At 39.6% G+C, this 19,844-nt stretch overlaps 1 protein-coding gene across 3 annotated transcripts in view; it reads right to left on the bottom strand.

The window, feature by feature from the left end:
* The window catches only part of LOC138739354 (glutamate receptor 4), a 247,136-nt gene that overhangs the window by 163,982 nt on the left and 63,310 nt on the right, over window positions 1–19,844 (bottom strand). For all 3 annotated transcript variants that reach the window (XM_069891218.1, XM_069891219.1, XM_069891220.1), the window contains exons 4-5: window positions 10,037–10,221; window positions 564–617 (exon numbers count right to left, since the gene is read on the bottom strand). In XM_069891218.1, the coding sequence (XP_069747319.1) occupies window positions 564–617; window positions 10,037–10,221 (239 nt within the window). The remainder of the gene's footprint in view (window positions 1–563; window positions 618–10,036; window positions 10,222–19,844) is intronic.

Below are 19,844 nucleotides of genomic sequence, written 5' to 3'. Positions count from 1 at the left end.
ATTGACGTACGGATCTCTATTTGTATTATTTTGTTAATAGTATTGATTTTTTTTTCTTTTTGGTTATTCTTCATTTTGACTGCATATTGATTAAAAATTCTCAAAATAAAATATCTGACCAGGCTTTGGATTGGTAATCCAGTAAATTCTAGAGATCACCTGATCACTATTATTTTTATTGTTGTATTTAAGATACTAACAAGGTGTTGGACATTTTGCTTTAGTGTTTAATGTTGCCTTACCCATTTTTTTTCAGGCAGTATTGTATATGAAACCTTGTCTCATTGTTCCTCTGCCCCCTCTATTTTTCTGTGCAGTACATCTCTTGGTTCCTCATTGTGCTTTCCAAAATGTAATGCTAATACCTATTTGTAGATGGGCCATGTCAAAACACTGACTCCATGGCACTCTCCCTTCAACCATTCCAATAACAAATGGTTGGAAGGTGACACTTCCAATCACAAAATAAGGAAACGTTGAACCAAATTTTATCAAAATTGCACTTTTACGATGAAACTAGCTGATCTTGGAACCAAATATGTAGGTGATAATTCAGTGCTCACCAAATTGGCCAGGACGTAATGGTAGCCTCTGACGTGTTTACCGACACTTACAATCTGAACAGAAAGAAAAAAAGTGTTTGTACAAACATGCATAAGTCAGTATGGATTCCCACAATGCATTTTATAATTTCATTAACTGTGAAAACAAATGACTGAATCAGAAAATCAGAAAAAGCTCAATTTTACTTCATTTATATTCACTTTTTTTTAAAAAAATGATATCCAGAATTCCTGGGTTATAAATTGAAAAATTGGTGCTTCAGTTTGATATCTGGGGTCTTGAATTTGGGACACAGCTCTATTCCAAAAGCCAAAAGGCTGAAAAATGAAGGGGACTCTTCTGGATCCCCCTGTTGCCCAATGGGTGCCAGGGGCTGTGGTCAACTGTTACCATTTCAAGTTGTCCCAGGATCTCACGTGCAGATTATGCCCTGAAGAGCCAATAGCTCTCATGCCTGCCCTGAGCAATGATTCCCTACTCAGCTTTCTGGAAACACATTAACAATCCGAGGCTCTCAAGCCCAGTGGGGAGCAATTATCACAGGAATGTCAGCCATGGTACACCTCTTTTCAAGCTCTCCTACAAGGGCAGCACATTGGGGCAGGTGCCATTATTACCCCTGTTGAAGAGCGGTCATAGCAGGCTATAGACCAGATGCTGATAAGTACTTGATGGTTGGCAATGAACATGATGGGCTGAAGGGCCTGTTTCTGTGCTGAATAACAATACAGGCACCATCCAGATCTACATGGCACATTGCTGGCCTCAGAGGTAAACAAAGAACATTTATTTGATGCTTTAGTGAAAGAGGCCCATTATTTTCCCTTCTGACCTCTGTACCTTAGATAGAATGAGATGAGCAGTTTTATTAATACTGAAAAATCTATTTTGTATCCCATTAATGTCATGTCAGCTGGATTAATTACAGACCTTCCAAATGTCAGTCACTTTGTACTTGTGAACAAAATAGAGACCTATTTGAACATGTGTCATTTCTGAAAATGAGAACAGCTCCATATGTTTCAATGACTGAAATCAGTCTCAGTCTTCTGATTAGAAATGTCATTCCCACAATTCTGCAACATCGATGGCTTTGTTAATTACATTCTCTTATTATTTTACAGTTAACATTGATTCCACTCCTTGCCAATGAATCCAGAAATAAAATGTTGATTATTTTTTGCAGGGGGAGGGAGTGAGCAATACAGTAGCTAATATGCAGCCCTTTTAGTTAGATTCAGATGTTATTTCCAGTGATTTCCTAATGAATGCAAAACATACTGGGTCAGGTGAACAGAGTTCCAAACAAAAACAAAGGAAAGATGAACCATTCTGTGATAATGTTGCACACGATTATAAATGCTACATTAACGGAGACTATGAAGAATAATGCATTTATCACAGCTGCCAAAACAATACAGTTTTTAATATTATGGAGACAATGAATATCTTTTTGTGGGTGAGTAGCTATGAAGTGCAGGCTCAATTTTGACATTTAAGAAAAGTTTGGGTAGGTACACAGATGGAAGGCATATGAAACACTCTGGTCAGATGAAGGTCACTAGGACTAGCCAGAATAATAGTTTAGCACAGTCTAGATGGTCTGGATGGCCTGTTTCTGTGCTACAGTGTTCTATGGTTCTCAATAATGCAGTCCCACAACTGCATTCACTGGTTTCTTTGCAGCTTGCAAAAGGGCAATGTACAATTTAAAAGTAAACAAGAGGGAAAAACAAAACTATTTGGGACTTTTCCACTGACTAAACCAGTGAGAATATCCAAGATGTCGGGCGAGTGATCAGGATGCATTTCCCAAGGTATACATCAAGCTGCAGTTTCTGGAGATGTGGGATTCCCTCCAGTCATGGCTTCATGGCATGTGCCCCTCGTCCTCCAATTTGTCAATCAAGTTAAAAATGACAGCAAGATCAGCACCAAGAGAGATTCCTACTTGGATTGTACTAATTCCATATCTTAAATGAGAGTCAGTTTTACAAAGGACATAATCGAATGCCTCACCAACTGAGCAGTCATTGGTCAAAGAAAAATCAGATCAACTGGGACTGTAAATTGAATAGTTGGATGAGTGAGGTTAGTGAGAGGCGTAAGAAGTTAATATTAGCATTTGATAAACAAAAATGTAAGGATGGATATCCAAATTGCTTATTAAAGTCTTAGAATCATACAGTGTGGAAACAGGCCCTTTGGCCCAACTTGCCAATGCTGAACAAATTGCCGCAGCCACACTAGTACTGCATTTGGTCCATATCTCTCTAAACCAATTCTATCCACGTAGCCATCTAAATGTTTCTTAAACATTGCAATAGTACCTACCTCAACCATTTTTCCAATTTCATGTCTAATTCTTTGTTGGACTGTTCAAGCTAAACAGAGCTCAGGTGCAGGATTCTAATCCAGAATGACAAGAAACAGACAACTATGGAAAACTAGTCAAAGGTAAGGAAGTTAAAGGCTTGACATTTTTACAAGCCTGGAATGACATTTAAACAAATGTGCCTTGGCAACTAACAGCGGTTTCTCTCAAATTTTCAGGACTACAAAATTCTAATTCAGGTAAGGCCAAAAGCATCGTTGGCTACAGAAGAGACCTTGTACATTTAAAATGACTGAACACTTTACCTTCCACTCACTTCTTTATTTTTATTAGGATTTCAAGAATTAGCAAGAGGCGTTGAGGGCGATTGTGACCAGCTGTTGTTGGAAAGTTGCTCAGCGTTCTAATTGGGGTAAAAGGACAAGGATTATGATTGGCTGAGGGTTTGGAAATATACAGGGGAGGTTTCTATGAGAACACCGCATTTTTTGCTAGAAGTCAACCTGGTTGAATCTGCTTTCTAGCACCTGATTCAACACATCTAGTGAAAGATTTTCTCAATTCATAGACTAGCACATTGCCATGATATTCTATTTAATTTTTTTTACATTTAAATTTTAATTTGGAGATACAGAGCAGTAGCAAGCCCTTCCGGCCCTTGAGCCAGAAGCTGGAATACCGAGAAACCCATCTGGACCTGGGAAGAAATAAGGTACCTTTGGCATTAACTTGCTGCCAACAAAATGCCATAAATATCCTATTAAATAGCTAGTGGCGAGAAAGCTTTGGTTGGGGATCAGTATGTTAAGAATATTCTCCTGTTCTTCTTCATGAAACTCCTTAAGATCTTCCACATTCACTTGAAAGTGTTGACTGGGGCTTGACCCAACCTCTTATCGCATCTAAGGGGCCACTCCAGATACATTAACTTAGAATTTTAACTGAAGTCCAAAACATAAAAATGGCAGAGGATGGAAATCTGCAATAGAATAGAAGATGCAGGAAGTATTTAACAGATTACAAAAAGGATAAAGATAGGATGCACAATTGGGCAAAAAGGTAGGAGTTGAAGTTCAATCCCAATAAGTGTGAGGTCATGCATTTTGAAAAGTCAAACCAGAAGGCAGAGTACAGGGTTAATGGTAGGATACTTAACAATGTGGAAGAACAGAGAGAACTTGGGGTCCAAAATCTATACCTCTCAAGGTTGCCGCGCAGGCTGATTGGATAATTAAGAAGGCTTGTCGGAATGTTGGGCTTTATTAATAGAGGGGTTGAGTTCAAGAGTTGAGAGGTCATGTTGCAACTCTACAAATCTCTGGTGAGACCACACAGAGTATTGTGCTCAGTTCTGATCATCTCTTATAGGAAGGATGTGGAAGCTATGGAGAGGATGCAAAGGATGTTGCCTGGATTGGAAAATAAATCTTATAAGGCAAGGTTAGCAGAGCTGGGACTTTTCTCTTTGGAGCAAAGAAGGATGAGAAGAGACTTAATGGAGGTCTACAAGATTCTGAGAGATGCAGAAAGGGTGGACAGCTAGCGCCTTTTTTCCCCATGGAAGGAATAGCAAACACCAGAGGACATCTGTACAAAGAGAAGGGAGGTTAGGGAGAAATCAAGAGTGGCTTTTTTTAAAAAAGAGTTGTGGGTGCCTAGAATGCCTTGCCAGGGATGGTGGTGGAGGCTGAAACATTAGGAACATTTAAGAGACTCTTAGACAGGCACATGAATGAAAACAAAATAAGGAGTTACAAGGGAGGAAGGATTCAGTGCTTTTTTTTAAAAAAAGGAATATATGGGGCGGCACAACATCGAAGGCCGAAGGGCCTGTACTGTGCTGTAAAGTTCTATGTAGATCAGGCAACATCTGTTTCCAATAAAGTAGTTAGTTTCAGATGACCTTTTTGATGTAGATTATTTAGGGTGAAATATCATCTTCCTGAAACTTTTAACTCTGTGCCTCTCTCTGAAGTTAACATACTGAATATTTCCAGAATTTTCTGACTTCTATTCATATTCATTTTCTACTGTAAACTATGAGAACTGAGATGGCATCAAGAAGTCAATGGAAGGAAAAAATCAAGTCAATGGAAGGAAAAAATCAAGTCAATGGAAGGAAAAAATCAAGTCAATGGTATTAATATGCATTTACATTTCAATAAGACCCATTTTATGCCATCTTTGAAGTTTCACCATTGAATAGGCACGGCAGATTTGTTAAGATTGAGTCTTTTTGTGCTTGTAAGCATATAGCAAGAAGATACAAGAGTGGACTCATTAGTCCTTGGTATCTGCTGTGCCATTCATTGGGATCATAGTTAAGGTGACAGAACACCCAATATTCACAGAGATACAAGGGCTCTGCATGGGATTGGCCAACCAGGCTGTCGAAATGATGGGCAGAGGTGGTAGATTAGCAGATGCCAGGCAAAGGGAGAGAGAGGGAAGCAAAACAGGGCTGAGGTAGAGGAAGACTAGTCATCAAGGGTGGAGTGGGTGATTGGAAGGCCAGTGTTGGATTTGATGTCGAATAGGTGAGAATGGTGGTAGCCATTTACTTCCTTAGCTTCCTCCACCTGACCCATTGATTTTTTTGTTGCTTCTCTTTCCCTTTGTCTGGAATCTGCTAATCTTCTATCATTATTTCACTTCTCCCTGGTTGGCCAATCCTGTGTGGGACCCCTTCAACCCCTCCCACCCTGTCCTCTTTTTATTGCTCTTGCACTAAATTTTCTCAGTCCTTGAAATATCTACCATTCTTTTCTTTATTTAAATTTAGACATACAGCACAGTAACAGTCCTTTATGGCCCACGAGCCCGTGCCACCCAAATACAGCCAAATGACCTACAACCCGAGTACATTTTGAAAGGTGGGAGGAATCTGGAGCCCCCGGGGGAAAACCCACGCAGACATGGGGCGAACGTACAAACTCCTTACAAATAATGTGGGATCCTAACCCCAGTCCCAATAGCTGGTGCTGTAACAGAGTTTTGCTAACTGCTACTCTAACAAGGCCTCCCTTGATTTTTCTTCAACTAATTCTCAACTTGAGCTGTTTGAGTTCCTCCAGCAGATTGTGTTTGGTTTCAGATTCCAGCATCTGCAGTCTCCTGCTTATGTGGCACATGCCTTTCGAAATGGAGCTCATAGATTTAGTGCTTACAGCGTCAGTAATATAATAAAGGAGCACCAATTATTTTCAAGCCCCTACATCAAGGTTTAATGGACTCCGATTTTTAAAATTAATGTTAATAGCTATTATCAGCTCATATGATGGGAGCTGAAAACTATTATTACCTAATATAGAAGGTTGTCATTTTAAAATCATTAATGTTCATGTTCACTCCTGTATTCAGATATAATTTGTTCATCATAACATAGCCATTTGCATTGCAACTCTAGCAATGGCAATATTATGACTTGTATATTAGCAGGTAACCTATATATCTATAAACCAGTGATTAGAAAGTAAAAGTTTACAATGATATACAAATAAATTGAGTTAACAAAATGAGATAAAGGTTTATAAATGGAAGGTATAATGTTATATTGTGATGTCTCAGAGTACTGAAAATGCGAAATGTGCTCACATCTAACCATAAATATGAGGAAAACTGGGAAGCATTCCCATTGCTTGTCCTCCTGTATTTCTAACAAATTACTAACATATAACCATATAACAATTACAGCACAGAAACAAGACATTTTGGCCCTTCTAGTATGCACCAAACCAATAACTCTCCTCTAGTCCCACCTCTCTGCACCCTGCCTATAACCCTCCATTCCCCACCCATCCATATACCTATCCAATTTTTCCTTAAATGACAAAATTGAACCTGCCATCACTACTTCTCCCGGTAGCTCATTCCACACAGTCACCACTCTCTGCATAAAGAAGTTCCCCTCATGTTACTTCTGAACTTTTGCCCCTTAACTCATGACCTCTTGTTTCAATCTCTCCTACTCTCAATGGAAAAAGCCATTAACTAACTATTCCTCTCATAATCCATCTATAAAACCCCCTCTCAACCTTCTATGCTCCAAAGAATAAAGACCTGATTTGCTCAATCTTTCTTTGTAATCTAGATTCTCAAACCCAGGTAACATTTTCATAAATCTCCTCTGCACTGTCTCCACCTATTTTGCAAATAGAGCAGCAACTTGAAGAATTTTATTTCTCCTAGAGTCCTACCAAAAGCTGTGTTTGTTAAATAGTTCAAAATAGTCAAGATGAAACACCTGAATTGGAAGCTATGGAAAATTCACAGATTAGTGTGCTATGAAATAGCCAAACTTCTCAGGAGAAGCAAACAATCCATTGTTAGAAATGGGAAATAAAGAAAGTTGTTTGGCATATTAGTCCCCTCTCATCATGTTTAAACTTTCTGTAATCTTTTATACAATTGATCACAACACCCTCCTCCGACACCTCTTCACTGTCCAATTTATGTGAGTGTCTTTGCTTGGTTCCACTGTTAATTAAACAATAATAGCATTAAACAATAAGAGTTCCAGATTTCTCCAAAGCCCTCCCCACAAAGCTCTTCCTCACCAACATACCATGTCTTTCAGACACAGTCTACTTAAGAGAGTGCATTCTTCGGCCCCACAACTCTCACCTTCCACATCGCCCAATGACAATGTTGTCAATGGTCAGCCCAACATACAGGCTTGTAAGCATTAGCATTTCCTACATTTAAATACTGGGGAGAGTCCCAATCAAAAATTCCATTCTTTTACCTCTGACAATCCCTTGCCTTGTAGTATTGTGATTGGCATAACCGTGATTTTACTTGGCTTCAAACCTGAAGTAAGCAGGTACTCCTGATCCTCTCCATCACAAAGACCATCCACATCCACCAACATTGGTTTCCTCTCTCCCATCCTGTTGAAGCAGTCCTCATCCAATTCAACACTCTCCTGGAGAAAGGGATGATGGTGGTGTGGCATGGCTGCAGTGGCCTCTCCAGACTGTGAAACAGTCTAAGCAGAGTGCCATGCTTAAATTTTTTAAGGATGAAAATCAGACAGTAGCGTTGTGGACATGGGAAGTTGAGAAGAATTGCAAAGTAAGGTGAAGGTGTGGAAGCAGCATGGCCTGGTCTGGTCTGCTGTGGTTGGGCCTCTGCTGTGGGGATGAGGCTTTCAGACATCGGGCGCTGCCAGTGGCTGAGAAGGAGACACCGTGGCAAGTCTGCGGAGCTGCGTCGGGGTGTCCGGAGCGGGCAGCATATGCCTGGCTTGCTGTTCTGCAGAGGAGGTGTCCAGGAGCCTGGAGTGGCCATGTCATGTGCCTGGCCTGGAGGTTCAGGAGTATGTGCCATCTTGGAGTGCGGGGCCCTGCGGTGGATGGTGGGGTCGGAGAGGAGGCTGTGGGGGTCTCTCTACCAAAGCTGGTGGGTTTGTGAACTGCATGGCGGTTCTTCTTTTAAAGCCACTGGACTTTAAAATCAAAGTCTCTGAAATGTGATTGTCTAGTTTTTCATCTTTTACTGCATTGCTAGCACAGTTTTAAAAAAAGACTTATGTAGTTTTGTGTAGGTGTGTTTTAGTCGTGTAGTTTTAAAAAATCTTTTGTCTGGAGCAGAAATGGCGTCTTGTGTTGTCTGATGTGTAATCATGGTTATGTGGTTTTCATTATGATATCTGGAGGTCGTAATTTCATTTTTAACTGTGTACCGTGTACCAGCTTTAAATGACAATAAACTCTGTCATCCACTGACACTGAGTTTTTGTCTAGTTTTGGCCCACCTCCCTTTTGCCCCACTGGCAGACCCACAGAATTCCTGGCCTCACCTCGACTTTGGGGAGCTTTGGAAACTTTGGAAAGGCTGCAGGAGATTTGGTAGGATGTTGCCTGGATTGGAAAATGTGCCTAGAGCTTAGCCTTTACTCTTTGGAGTGAAGAAGGACGAGAGGTGACTTTATTCATGGACTTTTACAAGATTGAGAGGCAAAGATAGATGGACAGCTCCCAGGGCAAATATCAGAGGTCAGCTGTATAACCCTTGTGAAGGAAAGTTTAGGGGAAACGTCAGAGTTTAGATTTTTTTTGTACACACAGAGAGTAGTGGGTGCCTGGAATGCATTGCCAAGAGTGATGGTGGAGTTTGATACAATACAAACATTTAAATGACTCTTAGACAGGCACATGGATTCAAGATAATTAGTGGCTTGTGGGTGTTAAGTAGGGAAGGTTTAGATTGCTGAGTAGGTTTATATCAGTCAGCTCAACATCGTGGGCTGAAGGGCCTGAGCTGTTCTGTAAGGTTCAGTGTTCTGTTAAGAAAAATCTATCAATCCTATCTGTTTTACATCATTACCTAAACTATTTTACCTGCATATTTTTTTTGATAAAAATTAGTTGATTCAAAATAATTCTGATATCTGTCATTGGCTCAAAGTTAATGAAAATGAGCAGGTAAGTTCCACTGTGATTGGAAATTATTTTATTTAGATTGTTACTTCAGCATTGCAGTTCTGTGCAAAGTATCCCAAAGTCTGAATGCTTTGGCATAAGCTAGGTCCCAGTCTAACAAGTTTGCAAATAAATTATGTTCACTGTTGTTGTAATCAGATTATCAATGTCATCGGTTTTATTTGTACCAGTGGTCAAAGGATTCCAGATAAATGTATGACAGCAACCTGTCAGATGTGCCTTGGCAGAAAGCAGAATGCTTTCAAAACAATGCATATGTTATTCAATAAGAAAATAGCTATTCTAACATTGCTTAAGATGGGAGGGGATACTTTAAATTGAACAAAGCTGGAATTGATATTCAAGGATGGACACTCAGCAAATTGAAAGATAACGTCACACCTCCATCCTTCAGGTTCTGCAGATATGTGGTGACCTTTTCAATTTTCAAAGTATGAACATTCTTTGTTCTGTATCACGCCACAATATTTTAAGAATGAAGTGATCAATCCTAATCTTATTTTAGCTTTGATTTTGATGCTGAAGTCCCACTGCAATTTCAGAGGTGCCTATTAGTATCAAGGACTTGCTGAAGGAAAGGTGTGATCAGCTTTCCAACTACACATTTTTCCCCACAGTAAGCATTTCTATGACAAAATGATGGACTGAGCTGAGGAATGAATTGCTAATATTTGATTGAAATCCATAGCATTACCTGTTCCATAATGTTGTGGAGTCTCTCGACTTCGCAATCCACCACAAATCTCTTTTCTTGCTTCCGTTCCAGGTCTTCCAAAAGTCGTCGGTAGCTAACATCATTGAAATTCTCAATACAGATTGCACTCACTTGCCAGCCATTCTGCCCTGCTTTCTCCATAATCGACTGCAGTATGGAATAACCTGCATCAGGTCATAAAGACAGCTATTGTATGCTTGTAGAAGACGGTTTAGAGGTCACTATTACACATCTACCAATATTTTATTGAGTGTGATCATACTGTATAATAAGGATTAGGAGATAGTGATTTTAATTTGTCATGCAGCTCTCCTTGGGTCAATTTAATTTGTTCAAATATATCGTCACACATCCCTATTAAATGCTATCATCGGCACCTTATAATCTACCTCAAACCATTCAATTCTATTACATTTTGCAGAAAGAAGACTAGGCGCTGTCACTCTGTAACAACATATTTAACACAACCAACCCAGGTTGAAGATTTCAAGGCAATCATATTTTCACTTCAGCTTTTCCAGTCCCACAAGGATAATTTTGTATATGATCATTTGAAACTCAGATGCCTGCACCAAGTGCTCATCATAGTCGAGAAATGAGTATGGCATTGGTGTCCCTGCCAATTTCTCCCTTCCCTGCACATTTGCCAAAATGGGATACAGGCAGACAAACAATTCACCAACTCCAAGCTGGAACGGAAACTAGCTCGGCTCATTGAACTAGGACTGCCAAGTTTCCTTCCTTAATTTTCTTTTCACTCGTTAATTTGTGTGTATAACACAATGATTGTGGCTGAAACAGGTTTAATCTGTGGAAATGTTTAACCATCTCATTTAAAACCATGTCACAATTATAAAATATGCAGTAAATGGGGTGTTTTCCTGGTTATAGTCACTGACATTAAATAGTAAAAACATAATTCTAGAGCCAACTTACAACCTCAAAATGCATTCTAAAGGGACCGTGTGAAACAAAAACAAAATAAAGGGCATGAATTGGATTAAAACACTGAATCTTAAAAAAAAATCTCATGGAAGGCTACAAATTAACAATAAGCAGGAGATTGCATCTGACTAATATATCTCCATTATTTTAGGACCAATACATATATATTCGATGTTTGCATAAACAGTGCTGGGAAAAGAAATCTAATTTTTAGAGCTGATAGCAGAAAGCACATAGATGGTTGTGTGCCAGCCCCAGGCAAGTGAAACCTTTGACGTATCACTGCACAATACACCACTGCACTGAATCTCAGAAACAACACATTGCAGCAGCATCAAACAGCATTGGGTTCTGGAAATCGTAAAAGCCAATCTTTTAGCAAGAATTTGTCTCAGATTCAGTAGGACATTGAGGATGAGGATCAGGAAATATAAGGAGAATACTGCACAAATATATACTGCTGCCTGACCAGTTTTGTGTTTTTAATCAAACACTCACAATTAAGTTGGTTTATTAAGATATTAATATCTGATACTATATCATGTAATTTTAATTATTTTACCTTTGAGTCAATTTGATCACTAATGAAGCTGAGAGATGTGAATGCTCACCATAGTTAAATAGTGATTTATTTTAACTAATTTTCACATTCATGTTATTGCCCTATGCTAATTCAGTGTGGGCTAATTGCCACAGATGCCAATGCTCTCACGGTTAATGTAATAGCACAGTAAGCTATGGCAGGGTTTACAGTGGAGGAATTAGTAATGCCAAACATAACTCACTCTTTACCAAATACCAACTGTGTTAACCTCTGGGGTCTCTGCACAATGTTACACTGAGACTGAATTGTTATTCTATTAGGAAGATCACTTAGAGTGTGATGGATTACTTAATTATGATAAACTAAATGGATGAACATAAAGCTTGCATATATTGACCACATCGTAATGAATTAGAGCTTTGAGTGCTTGGCACAGTTATGACACTGTGAACTGGATGTGTTTTCAAAGAAAACTTGGTAGAAATTAACAGTTGGCTGGTTGAACATTTAGTTTGGAGCTCTATAGTTTAGCTAATTGATCACAAATTGGATGGAAATGTTACATTCTTCTGATCTGCAGCTTCCTGTTACAATTGATTGAAGGGAAGTGCATTCAGGGTATTCAAAGGAACACTACAACTTAACGAAAACAAATATACCGTGTTCCTCACATTTTAAAATGAACAAATGCTCAGTGAACATTTGAGACAATTTATTACACCTTCTGGTTACCAGCTGGCTCTTGTTGTCACATTGATGTATTACTGATGCACAAGTCTTAAAACTGCCATTCTTTAATCTGAATGCTGGTTCCTTCAATAACAAGATCCATTTTGCACAATACATGCACTCTTCTCACTACCAGTCTTCTTTTTTCACAGTTGTGCAAAAATGTAATAGATATTTATTTGGTACCTTTCATGTAGCAAGACATGCAAAGTCACTTCCAGGAGTGTTATGGATAATATTTGGCCTTGAACCACATCTGGATGGATGACTAAAAGCTTTTAAAATATTGGTAGGTTTTAAAGAGGTGGAAAAACTAGCAAGGTCAATTAAAGAAAAATATCAGTGTCGAGTTTCGGCATGTGATGATTTAATTATTAAAGGTGGTCATTTACATGGGATAGCCGACATAAAATTTGAGATATCTTGCTTTTGTTTCTATCAAGTCATCTGTCTTGGGGGGGGCGGAGTGGGGATTTAGAGCAGGTTTTTCTTTCTTTTATTTTTTCCTTTTTTTAATGTACAAATTACCACATATTTGGATTAAGTTTGAAATATTGTTATATGTTTGTTAAGTGGTTTTATATTAAATAAAATTATTTTAAAAAGTCATCCATATGTGACATTGGTTCTGTTTATTTGCTTTTCCCCACCCCACCTACCACTACCATTTTATCCCTCTGGGAATGGAAGACATGTCCTCCCTCGTCATTTTGTGTGTTTTCTCACTCTCCAATGGCTCCAACTCACTCACCTGATAACAGTGTTTGCAACTTATCTCCATGGTTTTAGAGTGGGGTTGGACCATAAGGGGATTTGCAAACAATGGGAGAAATTTGAAACAAAGACATTTAAAACTGGGTGATACTGTCAGTAAGTGCAGGAATGATAAGTGAACAGGGTTATGGAATTAGAAGCAGAAAATTGTTACAGCACAAAAAGGGCTTATTCAATCCATCAGGTCCATGCCTGTTCTTAGTCAATCCCACCCGTCTGCTCTTTGCATCATTTTTTAATGTCAGTTTAGCAACAGGGAGCAATATCATGGAGGGCAAGCACTGGAATAGTCAAATCCGGAGATAGCAAGTGTCACACATGGGTTTTGAACAAAATGAGCAATGTAGGTGGTAGAAGATGTGGTATCATCAGGTCAAATACTGCATGAGCTGTCAGTTCAGTTCGCAATATCAGCTAACATGGGAAAGTTGGTGTCAGTGAATAGGGTCAAAGGAGAGGAAGATGATGTGTGGGGAAAAAAGGAGTTTGGTGCAAGGTCCAAGAGAATAGTTGAAAGGAGGAAAGAAGAAATGACTGTTCTTAATGAGAGAACTGTCTCTTTGCAATTGTTATTGGAAGTTGAGGAACTGGGAGAGGAGCAGATAGGGAGATGACTCACAAAGAACCTGAGGTTATTTTTGTATTTCAGAATGGTCCCAGTAATGAATTCAGGATAATCCTAGCAAACAAGGTTTGGTGGTTGAGGATAAGGTTCTAAAGTGTTTTCATGGAGGGAATGGTGAAGCCATTCACATATTCAGTCATATGGGTGGCATGGTTATCGCAGCAGTTAGCATAATACTATTTCAGCATTAATGACGGGTTCAAATCCAATGTTACCTGTAAGGAGTTTGTATGTTCTCCCCATGACCTATGTGACTTTTCACCAAGTGCTCCAGTTTCCGCCCACCCTCCAAAAATGTATGGGTTTGTAGGTTAATTGATGTATTTGGATGGCAGAAAGGACCTGTTAATGTACTGCATCTCTAAAACTAAAATATACCTGCACCCCTTGGATATCGGTCAAAGGAATGGAACTTCAGGGCTTTCTCCCCTGGGATCCAGCATGAATCTGATGGACCAAATGGCCTCTTTTGAAGGAAATGGGTTTTGGAGTGAGAATGGGGATAGTGATGGGGAATGATACAAAGGATTGATCAGAGATGTTCCTAACTATGATTAAGAAGGTGGCGGCAACAAAACCAAGGATATGGTGATAATACTGAATGAGATTTGAGCCACTGTCATTGAGGACGGGTAAAGAAATTTAGGATCCCTGTGGTAGAATAGGAAGAGAGTGTGGGATCTGGATTGATCCAGGTATACATCTGGACTCTGGTAGGAGTCTTTCTTGTGAAGGAGCTACGATTAATTAATAGATTGCAACATTACTTGGCTTCACTACTGTGTGAGGAATAGCTGCCTATCCTCCTATTCTCTTACCTCTGTACTTTGAGGAAGTTAATACCCCAACCTGCAGAATCATCATGAAACCTCAAACTTTGGATCTGAACGGAGTGTAACCAGGCTTTCTGCAGGTTTGTGGTTCTCAGAACAGCTCAGAAGTTCCTGCTCTGTACTTCCCTCCAACCGAAGACACAAGTGCCAACTCTCTGCTCAAAGAGGAGGTCCTGCACGATGGTAGGAACTAGTAAAAGTAAATGTAGGGTGGCCAGAATGGGTCTCATCTACAAACCAGATGAATTACAAAGTAACAAACCTATCCTACCTTGTTTAGAATATAGTACTACTCCAATATTCTAAATGGGCGGGACCCAGGCTTAAATGTTTTTATTCCCCCCAGAGAACTTGTCATTTTTTTTATATATAAAAGCAGCCCAGTAGCAACTGCAAATCACTTGTATCAATGTTTAAACAAGAAACAACAAGGGAAGGTTTTTTAAGCATTAAAATGTTTAATTCCCACCCAAAAAAAAAATGCTGGCGACAACGCCACTGCCAATCACCAAGACCAACCAACCGCTGCTGCTGATCCCTGGGGAGGCTTCCCGGGCCAGTGGAATACCCACTGGTGAGTCAGCAGGCTCCTGTCTCCCTGGTCACTCAAGCTCCTGACTCCCGAGTCCAAACTCCAAATCCTCCCCTCAGCCTACTGCGCGCACGCACTGGGGAGCCCAGTGTGCATGTCAGAGTAGGCAGAGGGGAGGGTTTGGCATAGGGAGCTCCATTGTGCCAAGGAGGAAGGGAAGAGAGGAAAGGAAGGGAGAGGGAGTGAAGGAAGGGGAGAGGAGGAAGGGAACGCCACTGAGCCTGAGGTCCCGCTTCTGCTAGGAGGCCGCTCTCCTTGATGACGCCGGGACAAGGGATTCTTTTAACCACTTGCAACTGGGAGACAGCAGCATGCAGTTTGAGAAGGTGAGTTGGAGAGAAAAGTCAATAGGGAAATGTAAAGAAGAAATGGAAAGAGAGAGAGGGGAGGGAGTTACCTGAAACTAAGACAATTGTCATTCTAATTTCATGTCGAGTTAATTTTTTTTTCCAACTTCATTTATCAAAAATTTTGATAAATGAAGATTGCTGATTTGTTTTGGATATCGTCATTTATCCAAAATTTAATTTTTTTTTCAGATAAATGAGGATTTCATAGAATCCAATTTTGGATAATCAGAGATGGACTGCAGTTTCATGGATGAACAGTGTAGGCAGTACTTTACACCCATTTCCATTAAACACATCAAAACTGAGTCAAAAATCCAAGCAAGTAACTTTCCAATTACGGAAAGAAATCCCTAATTATATTTCATATTACAGGCAAATTTAGTCGAACAGAAATGAACATCTATACTGTTGTACACAAAATGCACTTGCTATTTGATAAAAAGCTGATGAATCTTGGCTTCTGTCATGTTTATCTGTGCGATGCATTGCCACAGATGCCTGTGGGTATATTTAAAGTGGAGTTTGATAGGTTCTTGATTAGTAAGGGAATCAAAGGTTCTGGGGAGATTGAGGTTGAAAGGAAAACACATCAGTCATGATTTGAATGGCAGAGCAGATTCAATGGGCTGAAATAGCTTAATTCTGCTCCCAAGTCTTGTGTCTTACCAGGATTCCTAGCTAAATTGGAAGATGGAAAACAAAAAAGACTGCAGATGCCGGAAAAAGGCAAAGAACCAGTATCTGAAACTTCAATGTATCCAAGTATGAGATTCATTAGAAACTTTCAAAACTCTTTCCAAGTCATAACTGATTTGTTGATGTTTACATGAGTCAGATTATACTTTCAAACACTTGTTATTGTATGTGAACAGATCAAATGAAGTATCCTAAGAGACAATATAAACAAACCTGTTATTAGCCCATGACCTAACTGCCAAGCTGAATAAATACTGCATTGCATTGGGATTACCTACGAGAGCCAGCGCTTTGGATTGAAGTTAATTTGTTCCTTGGAGTCCAGACCCATTGACAGTAATCATACATCTTAGTCACTATGTAGAGACTTTTTCCCAGTTTATATAAAGATTTAAATATTGGACAAGTCCCACTTGCACTGAAATTATTAAGCTATCATCTTATTAAGATGACTTATGCCTCCTTTTGAAATATCTAAAACTCCTCCAGTTTTATTTTTAGCTTACCTGTGAAGTACAACTCCTAGGAAAAAAACCTTCAATAGCTCAGAGTGGAGTCCACATTGCTGGCACTGTAACAGCATTCTACTAACTGCTGCAGTAACTGAAACGCCCTTACGCTAACTGTGCCGCCACTATGCTAACCATGCTACCCCTATTGGATGAGACGGTGTTGCAGCCAGCAGAGCTGCTGCTTCACAGTTCCATTAAGGTGGGTTAAATCCTGCTCTTGGGTACTCTCTGCATGGAGTTTGCACATTTTCCCTGTGACCACAAGGATCTCTTCTGCAGTTCTAGTTTCCTCCCCCATTCAGCTATAGAAGGTTTATTTGGCCATTGTAAGTCATCCTTGGTGTGCACGCAAGTTGCAGAAACTGGGAAACATCAATGGAATGTAGGGACGAGTAAATCCATGCTTGATGGTCAGTACAGACTAAGTGGGTTTCAATGCGGCACGAGATTAGTATGAGATTCCACCAATGGTTGCATCAGAAGCATGAGAAACTAAATTTCATCTTCCTTGTTTATTCCTTATTCAGCAGACTTTTCAAGGACATGTTCTGGTCTTAGCTATTGCAGTTTATAAATCAAAGCCAACAATATTGATTAAAGAGTATTTACTCATTTCGAGACCAAAATGCACACTGCAACAAAATAAAATCTCTGCAAAATCTTTAAGGATCCTGTTATTTTGGGCATGTAAAACCAGCCACACAGATTGTTTTGCCCATGCTTTGTGGTTTTCTGGTCAGAGGGAACTATGACTGTCATCTGCTAGCTTGGATTTGGATCACTGTCTGCAATGGGTCCCCCAATCTCCTGGTGTTATTCTGGTGGATTACAGACTTTTGTGGCCATTCTCTTGGATTTCTGCCAATCTTCCTCCCCAATCAGGATGGGAAATAGGAAGAATGGTGGAAATTCTGCATAGAACACTTAAATACATCTGAATGGCTTTGACACTCTGCCACCCATTTTTGATTCAGAAGTAAACCAAAGGGAAGTTGTCCACAGCCCTGGTGGAATGTTTTGTCCTGAAAATGGTGAGATTCACTGACACAACACTGCTGTTTCTTCCATTGATGCACAAACAAGGGTCTCATCTGGAGCCTATTACCCCACACAGAGTGATGGAAGGATGGCTTGCCAGAAGACAAAAAAATTGTATATCCTTTATTATTTAGGAATATATAGCTATTAAATATGGATCATGTTATGGAGACTAAAACTGAATGAGGCAAACATGTAAAGGTCAGGAACAAATGGAGAGGAATTTGGAAAATAATTGCACATTTGCTTGATGCTGGAAAAATGACCAAAAAAATTGCACTGGACAAGACAGAAGTTAACAGATGCTCCTTAGAAGATAAGAAATCAAAACTGTTCTTGGTTTTAATAACAAAACTCCTTGCAGTGCAAGTTAAACAAGAGCAAGGAGTGGAACAGATGAGTTTGGAAACTATTAGATGGTCCCAACTGTTGACAACAGATAACTAAAGAAAAATTATCTAAACACTCTGGAGGTCAGCTAGCATAAATGGAAAGAGTTGAGGCCCTTTAAGTTACAGAAATTAGCATGTATAGGCTGAGATTTTAACAGATAAAGACACTGAAGATGTGAAAGGCCCTGTGGCTGGAGAATTAAAAAACAAGTATGAATCGAATGCAAATCACTTGTATTCATAAGTGTGAGTTCTTAGACAACACATGGATAAAGGAAAAGGTTCTTTACTTTAAAGTTGATGTAAACAGCACCATGAGGCTGCAAGCCTCCATTACAGACAACAAACTGTCTATGTGTCAACCCCCTGATGGCAGCCAAGTCCAATCAAACAGGAACTATAATCAAGCCCTTGCTAGTGGCCATGCAAACATGATCACTATCATTACATCTCTCTTTCTTAAAGCAAAAATACTTACTTTTAACTAACATGTTTTCTTTGTATAGCTCTGCAATTTTAACTTTAACACCAAGAACTTATATTTTCATTATTATCATCAACATTGTTAACATTTTTAAAATTTGTTTTGTATATTCACATTTACATACACTAAAACTTGAAGTGTGAATAAGATGGCACTACTTCATTCTATAACAGGAGTCTTTAAATTTGCTCAATGAGCCTCTTATGAGGATTCACGTGTCTTGATGATCTCCTAATTGATTGACCTTGAATCTGAGTTGTTGCCTCAGATGATGTCTTCTCAGCTGTGTATTCAGGTTATTCAGCAGTATTGTCTTTCCATCTACTGTGTCTTGTCCCATTTGAAGATCTTGACGATTTCTTCACAGAACAGCACCTTCATTTGTCTGAGTGGTGTATAATCTTGGTTGGACTTCACTAAGAACAGTTCCCTTCGGACTCCATAAGTTTGTTTTGTCTTTTAGCCTTACTTGGTCACCAGTGTAGAGTTCTGGTAGGTTTTTTGTTTCTCTGTCAAAGTAATACTTTTGCTTTTCATTCTGTTGTTTTTTTGAACATCACTTTCTCCCCCTCTTTTGTTTTTAGGAGGTTCTCCTGAATGGGTAAGTTTGATCTTAGCCTTTGTCCCATAAGGATTTGTGCTGGTGACACACCACACTCAAGCGGCGTTGTGTGGTATACTAGCATGCTCTGGTAGAAGTCCATTCCACTGCCTTTTGCCTTGTTCATCAGTCTTTTCACTGTCTGTACTGATTTTTACCCGAGACCATGGGACTGTGGAAAATGAGGACTTGATGTGGTGTGTACAAAGTCCCACTCTTTGGCAAACTATCAGAACTTTAAATTGCAAGACTGGGTCCATTGTTTGTGAAGACCCCACTTCCCACACCATGTCTGGAGAATATGGCATTCATACCTGTTATTACAACATCTGCAGTGGTGGTGTTCAGTCTACACACCTCTGGATACAGGGAGTAATAGTATGTGACTACAAGATGGTCCTTCCTTTGACATTCAAATAGGTCACTGCCTACCTTCTGGTAAGGTCTGTATGCTGCTGGGTGATGCTTTAGTGGTTCTGCAGGATTGCTTGCTTGATATTTCTGGCATATTGTACAGTTTGACACTTCATTTGTTATATCATTGTTGATTCTTGGCCAGTACATCACCTCTTGTGCTCTTACACTTTCCGATTCAGAGATGTCCCCCATGGATCCTTTTTAGCATCTCTTTTCTCAAGATTCTTTGGAATAAGGAATTTACTTCCTTTGTAG

The sequence above is a fragment of the Narcine bancroftii genome, chromosome 7, assembly GCF_036971445.1.
Source record: "Narcine bancroftii isolate sNarBan1 chromosome 7, sNarBan1.hap1, whole genome shotgun sequence".
In the NCBI taxonomy this organism is placed as follows: domain Eukaryota; kingdom Metazoa; phylum Chordata; class Chondrichthyes; order Torpediniformes; family Narcinidae; genus Narcine; species Narcine bancroftii.
The sequence above is the reverse complement of the archived record's forward strand: the minus strand, read 5'-3'. Positions and strand labels throughout refer to the sequence as shown.